We start from the raw sequence: 11979 nt of genomic DNA on the forward strand, positions 1-11979 counted from the left end.
TCTTTTGTTTTTCAGAGCTTCCCAGATTTTGGAGGGCTATGGTGAATACTATTACAGCCGGTATGCACTTTCAGAACTTAACCTTTCTAATCACAATACTAAAAATGTATATAATGTTCACAATCTCCTTACTTTGTTACTATTTTCAGTTTCACAGAACTATTCAAAACAAAATTGGGTCTTCTTGGGGAGAATGAGAATGATAACTTTTTGATTGCTTTCCTTTTAAAAGTGAGTTTACTTTGTTAATTTTGTTGGCAAACATCTGAACTGATACCCCACTTGAAAAATACTCATGGAAGTATCTTTATTCACTAGATCATGGAAGATACAAAGGCTGATTTTACAATGACATTCCGAGAGCTGAGTGAAATTACTGCTGACCAGTTAAAGGAGCTCAGTATTCCTGAGGTATAAATACAAGCACCCAGTCTTAGGAATACTTAATATAAAAAAAGTGAATCAAGTTGAACATAACCCTGATATAGTAGAGGCTATCTCAAGCCACTGTTCATCTGGGAAATATGTTACTGTATCATTATTAAGGGACAGAGACTAATACACCTGTATCAGGCTACCACCCCTTGTTAAGCCTGTATCTGGTATTGATGGATATGTTAATGGAAAGTGCTAATGAAAGATGCATTAATGAAGAATGCTGAAGTCAGATTTTCAGCCTTTGTTACAGGTCCAATATGAGTAGTCATAAATACTCATACACAAGTGGGAATTTGATTTTCTTCACATATAAGGTGGGTCTGCTACAAAAAACTTTCTTACTCCTCCCCTCCCTTTTTTTTCTGTTGTTTTGTTTAAGAATACCTTTTGTCCAACAAGTGAAGTTGAACAGGGTTCATGAGGAAAATTTCAACCTCAGCTCAACCAAACTATTCCTACCATGGGTTTACTAGGTGGCTGAAACCTCTGCTCTCAAGCCTATTTGCTTATCTCAGTATCTAATGATACGTGAGATCCCATCTCATCATAAACTCCTGCTAGAACTCTTTGCCCAGAGTGGCCTCTGCCCTTCCTTGAGCACGAGATTGGTTTGAAATGTAACTTAAAGCGTAAGAATACATTTGCTATTGTGTCCTGCTCAGCCTGGTATCCCATCCTGTGTTGCTGCTATCTCAGCCTAAACTTACTCTTCAGGACCAAGTATAACCATATTTAAAAGACATGAGAGCATTTAATTTTTTTTACCTGAATATAGTGCAGTCTTTAAAAGTGGAAATATAGCTGAAATATTTGAACTGGAGGAAGATGCTAGGCAAGTCATAATTGGATAAAAAAGCAAAGGGGAAATTCTGAAAAGGAAGCTTGTGATCTGCTTCTGACAAGCAACCTGATCTGGAAAGAAAATAGCCTTTTTGGAAGAGCAAAATGATTTTTTTTTTCTTTTATTCTTTAACACAATGCCTTTTCCATGTGATGAATATTGTTCATTTTGCCTGGGAAACTTCACTGCCTTCCCCAAACATCTGATTTATGTCTGTTTGTCTTTAAAGCCAATTTAAAACGAGAGCAGGTGGACTTAGGAGGTTGTTTTAGGCAGCAGGATGGCTATGTAAAACACAGAATGGAAATGAGGAGTTGATGGTTCTTTTTCCAATTTTAATTAACTGGTTTTGACCAAATTTTCTGGTTTTCCTTGTTTTCGTCTGTTAAGTAAGAGGTCCATCCTGACCTTTTCTGTGAACTTGAAGCCATTAAGGGTTTAAAAGTTGAGATACTCTAGAGGGAAGCAACAAAAAAACCAGGAGTTGTAGCTTTGGAATTAATCATTTGCACAGGGGGGTGATAAGAGGATGGGTATGTTTGTAAGAGAAGGTATTTTTGTCATAGAACCCAAGGGATTTTTCCATTTATGGCAACTCCATCTCCCCATCTTTGAAGGTGCTGGCTGAGGAACCAGCGATTATGGTGTAGTAGTGACCCTGTTCCTACACTGAGGGTAATTTCCAGCCTTCACTTGGTAGCAACCTGATCTTTTTTTTTCCATGCAATGAAATTGTTTAGCCCATAAATTCTGGGTTCCAAAACTGATGTGGAAAAGCAAGTACAATTTTATGCTGGTAAAAAGTTGTAATTGTTTTAAAGAATTTCAATTTTAAAGTAATTTCGCCTCTGTTTATTTACACGCCAATACTTTTATGAGTAAGTTTTCATATTGATTTGTACATCACTTAAGATTTTTTCGGCTGCATACTAAAATTGACCTAAAAATGCCAGAATCCTTTGGGAACACTGCAGGGGTCCTTATATTTAGTGTTCACTGGAAACATTCTGAAATTCCTCTTAAAGCAGCTTAACTCAGCACATCTTTGAACAAATGCTTGATTCTCACACTTGCCTGTTATCCACCTGCCTGCTTCCCAGCTCTTAGTCATTTCTGTGCTCATTTTTATGATCAAATACAGTTTGCATATATTTTTTACTCTTACTCCTTAAAATAACCCCAAAAACCACAGATAGGATCAAAACTTCCTGCTTTTAATTTCCCTTACATCTTTTTCTTGAATATGTGCTGTTTACCTCCTTTTATCTATGTCCATTTCGTCCTAATCTGCTCTTTCTCTGAATTTCATTTTTTGTCTGTGAGCTTTGGCTGCTTTCAGCTAAGGAATATGAAGCAGCTGTTAGCTCAGTGTAATCAGCCAGGGAAGCCTGGTTTGTGTTTGCTGTCCATCACTGGAGACAGTAACCCCGAGCTCTGATTTCTTGCTGTCTGCCTTTTCCAAGTTCTGTCTCCTCTCCTACTGTCTCTATTCTTCTCAGTCTTCCCCTATCCCTGTATTCGTTTCCCTTTTTCTCCACCTTTTCTTTATCAACATATTTTGCTTATTGCACTATTTTTGTTGAAAAAAAAATCTCTACAAATAGATCTGACCCATGTACAAGTCTCAGAAGAGCAAAACCTGTAGTAATGTTGCTTAAAAATGAAATAAGTTAGACAATAAGCCAAGGAAAAACAGGGGTAAAGTGCTAGAGGTGTTTAGGTAAAATTTGTCATAACAGAGATGGATTAATATGGATGTATCATGCTAGGAAAAATAAATAATTTGAATACAGAGGAAAAGATACTAGTAGAACATTTAGGGAGAAAATTCCTTGAAGGGTCATCATATGTTTGCCTTTTAAATCCTTTTATTGTTCATTGTCCTGGTTCCAGCTGGGATAGAGTTAATTTTCTTTCTAGGAGCTGGTACAGTGCTGTGTTTTGGATTTAGATTGAGAATAATGCTGATAGCACACTGATGGTTTAGCTGTTGCTGAGCAGGGCTTACCCTAAGTCAAGGACTTTTCAGCTTCTTGTGGTGCCCTGCCAGCAAGGAGGCTGGGTGTACACAGGAAGCTGGGAGGGGACAGAGCCAGGACAGCTGACCCAAACTGGCCAAAGGGGTATCCCACACCACTTGGTGTCATGCTCAGCAAATAAACTAGGGGAGAGCTGATTGGGGGACCCTGCTTGGAACTGCCTGGGCATTGGTTGGTGAGCAATTGTTTTTTCATTTGTATCACTTGTTTCTCTTGGGCTTTATTTCTCACTCCTTTTGATATTTTCCTTTTCATTGCTATTATTATTAAATCATTTCAATTATTAAACTGTTCTTATCTCACCCCACACATTTTCTTACTTTTAACCTTACTTTAAACCCCCAGTGAGGGGGGAGCATGAGCAAATGGTTATGTGAGGCTTAGTTGCCAGCTGGGGTTAAAACACAGTATTTGTTGCTTACTTTGGTTTTTGCTTAACAGGAAAAGAATTCTGATTACCTGCCATTAACTGTTTCTTTCTCTTTAGGAGTTCTGGGCTCTCCAGGATCTGGGTAAACACAAATTATTTTCAGAATGGGTTACTATGTACCTCCTGAGATTAAACAGGTAAGTCTGATTGCAGTTTAAAGTGTGTATTTGCCAGAAGCAGGCAACTTTAATCTGCAGTGATTTTACATTGTCTTTAGTGGGTCTGATAAACTGACCCAAACATGGTTTCATATGCGTTTTTTGTGTTAATGGTTCTAGATTGTGCTGGATTCAACAGTAATTACTGTTGTAGTTCTGTTTTGACACACAGGTACATAAAAATGACATGGAAGGAGTCATCTGTTTTCTTTGTCCTTCACTGAGCACCTGATCAGATTTCTTTGGTTAACAATTTTTCTTAAAATGCAAGTCCTACAGATTCAGTCCAAGAATCACAAACAGGCTTTGCAAGTACATAGGAATGAATAGTGTTTAATTACTGTTTATATATATATATTTACTGTGTAATAACGTTGCTTTATGGTGACAGGGGATGGAAGTTGAACAGTTGCAAGTACACAGATTGTGTTTGGAAACCACGATGTTGCATAGATAGGAACACGTGAGATTCTTTTGTGTTAAATCATTAAAGAATCTAACATTTTTTCTTAGTTATATATGGTATTCATGGCTAATAGTAATGAAAAGAAATACATATCAGGTACTTGGAAATTTTATTCAGTAAATACAATTTTTAGGGGAATAAATGAATACCAGACACAAAATCTACAAAAAAGTGTGCAGTTCTTTCCAAGTCTAATCATTCTTAGAGATTCACACTGGCTTCCACTGAACACAAATGCAGAACACTTAATGATTTTAATGAAAGTCAAATAAGATATTTCTAAAAATAAATCAGCATAACCCTCACTAGCTAAAGTGTTTTCTGTTTTCCTTCTTTTGGTTTGTTTTTCATGTATAGTAACAAGGGTGATTCAGACACCAAAAGAAGAACAAGAATGACAAGTGAGTAAAACAATCCAAAGGAATTATATGTTGCAGATGGCAAATATCTATTTACATATGTTTTTTAGTGTTAGGTTTTTGGTTTTGGGTAGCACTAAAGTATACTATTTTTCTGAAGAGGAGACACTCTCATTACAATGATATTCATATTACAACAATGAAACTCATATTATAATGAATAAGATTGCTGCAAATCCTGTCACACTATACGTTCGTTCTGTCTGTCTCTGTCCTTTCTGCATGCTGAAAAGAATTCAGATTTCTGATAGGGACACACTTTTTCTTTCTGTCACCCAGAGAAAAAACTGTGTGAAAGGACTATCTAGTCATAGAAGGCAAAGGAAGGTGCTTTATTCTCCAAGTTATTCTAAATGCAAAATGGCAAAGGTACTTCAGTTAGGTATCACAGCAGAAACAGTGGACATGACATTCCAAGAATTGTTCAGAGGGGGATATTTCTGATCTGCAGTAAGCTGTGGTAAATTTGTGAAATTTGCCTATAAAAGACAATGAGCAACTGAAAATCAATGAGCAAAAGGGAATGAAGGAACTGCAGGATCTGATCAAACTCTGCTCAAGAGGTTTCACTGTCACACTGCTTTGCAGGGTGCTTCCTGCAAAGCAGGATGGAAATGGTGGCACTCTTTTGTTAGATATTGATTGGCTACTTTCTTCTAAAGCTCCAGTCGATTTGCTAGTTACATGGCAGGGGCTGACACTGGCTTCCAGTAATGAGATAGTAAAACTACAGAGGGCACAATTTATGGTTTCAGGTTTACATCCCCATTTTCTAACAAAAGTTCTATCCATTTTAAAGAACACTTCCTAAAATTCTATTTGCATTTTTAGGAAGTTAATATGAAAAGTGCTACCAAGAAGAAAGATTTCTTTTATTGTTTTTTGATAGGGTTAAGAAGCTTAACTGTAAGTTTCTGAGGCCCTTTGCTCAATTATTATTTTGAGTTTTCAAGCTCCCCTGTTTTCCTCAGCTAAAATTGAATGCAGAAAACTGTGTAAGCACACTTCTTATTTTTCTGTATCTTTTGAATCTGCTTTTAGAGAAAATCATGACATTCTGAGGTTTTATTCCAAATCAGAAAGGATCCTAGTTTGTGGATGCTCTTCTGCAAACCATCATCGTGTTTTTTCCACATGCACCTCAGAGGATCTTATAGTACAGGAGACAAATGAAACATGGAAAAGGTTTTGCCTCCAAAATCACACTTGTACTAATGGTCTTTTGGTAGCAGTCAAAACTTGATTTGCAAAGATTCATGGTTCAGTTAGTTTTCTTCCATATAATCAACCATCACTCTCTATTTATACTGCAGAGCTGCAAAAATTTATAATAGGCTACTGATGTTTATTTGTTATTGTTTTATTTAAAATCAGCAAATCTTGTTGGATTTTTGCTAGCTGCTCCATATTCCAGTGTGACTGAAATTTCTTGCAGAAGTTTTTGGGATTTTTTTTTTCTTTTTTACATTTTTACATCCATGCATTTAAATAGATTGTTTAGATGCCCCTGTGGTCTCTTTAAAATTGTTTGGGTTGTTAGTTTATTTGTTTGTTTGTTTGTTTAAGCATTTGCTTGTAACAGCTGTCCTTGTCAGTACAACTTCCAGCAGAAGTCTGGCTCAATTCAGTTAACTCTGCATTTTTACCCAGAATTTCATGTTAAAGACAAAACTGTCCTGGCTCCTCAGATTCTCATGTGGGTTGGGAAGTTCCACTAAATTGTGTATTGCTGTCTTTGACTGACCTTGAATATATTGGCATTAACACCTCATTATTCATCACCCTTCCCTAATTGTTAGTAAGTGTCATAAAATATCTCACTTCTCAAAGTACATTATCTTGAATCATTGAAGTTGATCACTTATTCATTATTTTTATTTTTTTTCTCCCTTTATTTAGTTTTCAGTTCTTTGTAGTGCTTTATCTTGCACTGCCTAAACTTAGCTCTTCTGGAGTTGATCAAAAAGTTTTGACAATCCAAGTCTATAATTGTATTTCTTTACAAAAGAAGCATGTAAAAAAAGTAGACCAGATCATGCTTAAAAGGGCAAAAAAGTTCTTTTGCTTTGTCCTTTTCTTACCTGGCTTTTATTAATCTTTCATAATTATCTTGTCACTTGTGTTAAATACTGATATTTTTAATACCACTGTGAAACCTGTCAGTTTGCAATTGTTAAGAATTTATTTCTGGGACAAATATTCTCCTGCTAAAATGACTCACAGCTCTAATGTGAATTACCATTTTTTGAATGAGTCATATGTTAACTTTTTCACCTTTAAAAATTTTTTTTAAATAGTTATTACACTTTACTATTGATAACCCATTTACTGGATTAAATCAAATTCTTGGGCAGAGCAAATTGTTTTGCCAAGTGGTAAAACTGTTTTTTTAACAGGGCAGGTTATTGTTATGCCTGTGTAGAGGTTATCAGGATTTCCAATAGATGGTTGTATTCATTGGCTTTTTTAATATGTGTAAGTACGTACTGGACAGTGGGGATGTGAAAAAGAAGAATGTCTGTGGCCCCTCCTAATATATTATTTGTAAATAAAATAAAGTAATAACTACTTGATTAGAGGAATTGAGTAGAGGGAAGTTTGAGATGGTAATTTTGATTTTCTGCTTTCTCCAATACCCTCTTTCAAATACACTGTATGGATATTTATAAGAATATTTTATAAAGCTCCATGGATTTTTAAAAAGAAATATATAAAACTAACGTTTATTCATATATAAAACTAATGTTTATTCATATAAAATGATGAACATACTGGGGACTTCAGTGGAAAGAGAAGGAGATGAAGTTTGTGTATGTCCATAAATCACAGACTTTTGGTTTCAAGTGCCTGGGTGAAATGCCTTTGGTATCACTAACTAATCTCTTAATGTAATAAATGCCTACTGAATTGGGGAAAATATACACACCAGTGTCAAATTAAGACATAAAAGCAGGCTTGAAGTGTTACAATTGTTCTGTAAGATTATTTTGATCATTAGTTAAAGGGAAAACTTTCTCAGGTAAAATTCTAGCTTTTAAATTGCAAAACAAAAATAAGAATTTTGTTGACATAATCTGCAAAAAACTTGGTAATTAACGCCATGTGTGCTTATAAGAATTTTCCTTGGCATACAGTTTGACAGAACTCCTTTTAGAAGGTGTTAGTGGCTCTGCTGTAGGATATACCCTGGTTTATTAATTCAGCAGTTTCATTTTTAATGTCCCTACAATCTCTCTACTGCTCATTAGACACAAACATCCTGAAACAAGGCAGGGAAGCAGTGCAGTTGACAGGAGGGTTTCCAGAAGGATACGACAGACAGCTGTGGAAAAAACTGAGGAACTCTGCCTGCCCCCAGCCAGGAGATTAAAAGGAAAGTTGAAAAAATAGTTTCTAAAAAATACACCTGAAATGTAACATTAAAGGCTTTTATGGCTAAACTTTTGTTTAGGAATATCTAAGTACATATACTTTAATGGATATCTTAGTAATTACTTTTTAAATTAAGTAATACAATATTCATTTTTATGATCTCCAGGAAGGTATTGACAACATTGAAATACGTTTTCCATCAATGTAGCAGGAACCTAGGCCATGGTGAACTCATCACACTTGAAAAGCCTGCTGGTGTTCCTAACAGGAAATCCTTCATTATCAATGTCATGTTCTGTGCTACTCTAATTTCTGTTTGGCACTTAGGCACTACTGATAGTGCAAGTTTAAAAAACCCTTTTAGCAACCCATAGAATTAAGTAGATTGATTAATTCCTTTTCCTTCTTATGCATTTTTTTCTTGATCTGCAAATCTAAATCTTCTTGAAGATTTCAGTGACTTGTTTTCAATGACTGTTTTCCTTTTGTTGAATATGTCTGACTAAATTTAACATGATTTACTCTTGGTTTCAGCTGTTAATCCTAGATACATACTTAGGAATTGGATGGCAGAATCAGCAGTGCAAAAAGCTAATTCGAATGATTTCTCAGAGGTAAAATTATCTTTTTTTCTTGACAGATTTAATAATAATTGGCATAATAGCCAATGAAATAATTTTTACATTTACACTTTGAACTGTACTACATTTTGACCAACATGTACCATATAACACCAATTGTTATTTAAAATATTAACAAAATTATTAATAGCATTAATTATAACATAAATAGTAGCAGCTGTAGTAACAGTAGTAATAATAATAGTAAGGAATTCATGTGATAATTTCTGGAGCCAGGAGGGTGCATAAGGCAACAACTTTCCTTGTTTACCAGAAAACATTTTGTATAAAAACTTAACCATTTTTAATTGCTTCCAGGTTCAGCTCCTAGAGCAGGTTTTACAACACCCCTTTCAGAGGCAGGAGGCTGCAGAGAGAGCAGGGTACTCCCTGCACCCCCCAGCTTGGGCCAAGCACCTGAAAGTCAGCTGTTCGTCCTGAGGGAAATTTGAACAAGCAGCAAGAATGATCAAGGTCAAAGCTCAAGCCTTCAAATAGGGCTAATGGATCAAGCCACAGGAATCTCTCCCTTAGGCTTTGTGGACTGTAATCTGCTACTGTTCCTGACCAACTTATGAAGTCTTAAGATTAAAGAAATGCATCACTGTGTATGATTGCATCAGCAAATTATATTGGCATTGACGACTCTGCCCTTCACATTCAGCTGCACGTTACTTTGAGTCCCAGTATTTAAGTTCTGCCAAATTGTCACACTTAAACTCTCAAAATTCATGGCTGATCAGGTGGGTCTTAATAGCTTTTAGTGACTGATCAATTTAAAATCCATCTAAGCTAGTTTTAATAATGCAGTATTTTGATGAATTTTCCTCTTGCTCTTACACACTGCTCAAATATAGTTGTATTCTGCAGACATAAATGTTCTTAAATCTTGCAGACCTGGCACAGAGGATCATCTTAGACCTTGACACCTTTTCTCATCCTGATTATGTTTTGTCTCAATCATCTGACAAGAGATTTAAAGGAAATTCAGTGAAATAATTAGCAGAGATGTCTGTCTTGGGAATGACTTACTCCAGTATAAGTTTTTGTATCTTGGCTGGTGTCAGGTGCCTATCAAGCCTGGACCACTGCTCTTTGAAAGTATCTATTTGATAGTAGTAGAAAGATTATTGGTGCATAGATATGAAGTCTCTGGAAGAATTCACTGTTTGGACCTGGAAATGGACTGTCTTGGAAGCATCTCACTACGTATGTAGTCAGGTCAGTGCACTTTTGTATCCAGCCACCCAGTGCTGTAAGGGACTAACAGAAATCTTGCAGGGAAAGTATTTAAAGTTCTACTGAAGCTGTTACATAGAAGTCATCTGAGTAAGAAAGACTAGTCTTTGAGTCCTGGGTCTTGTTACTTGTTCTTTTTTGATACTCTAGTTCCACAAAACGTTACGTGTCTAATTAAGCCAAAATTAATACATCAGCAATCAGGTCTAACATTATGCTAGAAAATTTAAGGGAAAAAATCTCTTATTTGAGGGCTTTGTTACTTCTTGATCTTACCTTGTCTGTTCCCAAAACCAAAATGGATTGTTCTAGGATCTCCAAATTTTTTGAGTGCCAGTGATTCTGAAACAGAGGCTATTAAGTGGTATAATTAAAATTTCACAAATCTATTTCCCAAAATGTGGAAAAAAATGTGTATTATTACAAATCTTTCAGAGACTAAAAGAATATTTGAATACCTTCTTAACTATAATCAACACAATTATTCAGGACAGTTTCCCCTCAGACATACAGCTGTTGAAATATAAAGGCAGTTGTTGAACTGTAAATAGTAGTATCATAATGGGGGGCACAATACAGGTATTTAAATACAGTTTTCTGAAAATCCAGTCTGAAGTGTGAGCATCAGACGTATGCAAGTCCAGCCTGGGTTAGCATTCCTTGTGCAGGCAGCGAGTGCCCTCCTGCCATCACTGGGATCAGTGTCAGAGCTGGCACCACCTCCAGCCAGAGGTGTGGGCTGCTGGGGGCCTGTGGAAGCCCCTCAGCTCTGGGCTGTGTTCTGGCCTGCTGGAACCCTAGCACTGATGTCTCTTCTGGGACAATTCCAAGCAAAATGGTGTTGTGAGGAAGTGTGGGAACATCAGCATTGCCACTTGCGGAGGAGGGGGTCACACTCAAATAAGTGATGATGTGGAGAACATATTTGTGTCTGCAGGGTAAATGCAGCAGCACTGCAGCTTGGGCCCCACTTCCCAATTAGGTCAAAGGCAAGAACTCCAATTTATGTTTAACCAAACATCTGGGAAGTTTCTGTTGTGTGTGGGACAAACATGGCTGCCCGTACATCTTTACCTCATGGAATAACTGCATAAGTACAAAGCATTTCTATACTGCTTTTTTCTTCAAAGTGTTTTATACATGGTAAATCCTTCTAGTGGCAAGTGGGCCTCTGCTTCATTCGTATGTTACAGGTAAAGAAAGCCTCCAGCATCACAAGGTGAAACCAGAACAGCTCAAATAAGGAGCTGTTTTACAAACAGTGGCATGTTCTGCTCCCTGTGCACCCTGTGACACTTTTTCCAGGTTCTTAAAAAATACCTGAAAGAATGAAGCAAGCCCTGAAAATTGGTTTCACTACTCCTCTGGCTGCAGAGAGTAGGTCAGCTATTTCTTCTTTCCAGTAGTTCGTTCATGGACTTGGTCATGTCTTCTTGGTTTATATGAAGGCCAATCTCCATTTTCTTTCCCCTAGTTTTACCATGAGTTTACATCATCTGGCTTTAATAACTATTCTCATTTCATAACAGTCAGTACTGACTGTTAAAGGGGAGCAAACTTCCTGAGCCTGTTCTGCAAGAGCATGAGAATTCTAAAGACTTAATGGTACTGAATCTCTTGTGTTCTGTGTGTTTCCCTCAAACAGAATACACGTTTCCCAGTTACTGTGAGACTGTCAATCAACAATAGTTCTGTCCGGCAGCTTTGTCACAATTCATTTACGTTTCTACTTTTCCACTCTCAAAGTGCCAACAAATAGTGTATGAAAAACTTAAAGCATATGGTTATCCCAAAACCACCTGTTAACTGTTTTGTAGAAGTTGAGAAATGAGCCCACATTGTGCTCAGCATTTTGTACCACCTCCCTTTCCGCTTCTTGATCTTAATCATTGGGGTTTATTATGACAATGTGAACATTCATACCATGTTTCATGGTCTATTCCCTGAAAATCTCTGG

General features: G+C 36.6%; 1 protein-coding gene across 6 annotated transcripts in view; it reads left to right on the forward strand.

Annotated features, from left to right (window-relative positions):
* Positions 1-11979, forward strand: part of LOC116446260 (protein adenylyltransferase SelO-like) — a 30609-nt gene that overhangs the window by 12901 nt on the left and 5729 nt on the right. For 2 of the 6 annotated variants that reach the window (XM_032113749.1, XM_032113890.1), the window contains exons 13-19: positions 16-60; positions 150-231; positions 319-411; positions 3806-3885; positions 4730-4773; positions 8698-8777; positions 9102-10133. In XM_032113749.1, the coding sequence (XP_031969640.1) occupies positions 16-60; positions 150-231; positions 319-411; positions 3806-3885; positions 4730-4773; positions 8698-8777; positions 9102-9224 (547 nt within the window). In that variant the 3' untranslated portion in view covers positions 9225-10133. Of the gene's footprint in view, positions 1-15; positions 61-149; positions 232-318; positions 412-676; positions 753-3805; positions 3886-4729; positions 4774-8697; positions 8778-9101; positions 10134-11979 lie in introns of those variants that run through there. The other 4 variants (XR_004241119.1, XR_004241153.1, XM_032113977.1 and 1 more) reach the window with 4 other exon arrangements.

This window comes from Corvus moneduloides, chromosome 1, assembly GCF_009650955.1.
Source record: "Corvus moneduloides isolate bCorMon1 chromosome 1, bCorMon1.pri, whole genome shotgun sequence".
NCBI lineage: Eukaryota > Metazoa > Chordata > Aves > Passeriformes > Corvidae > Corvus > Corvus moneduloides.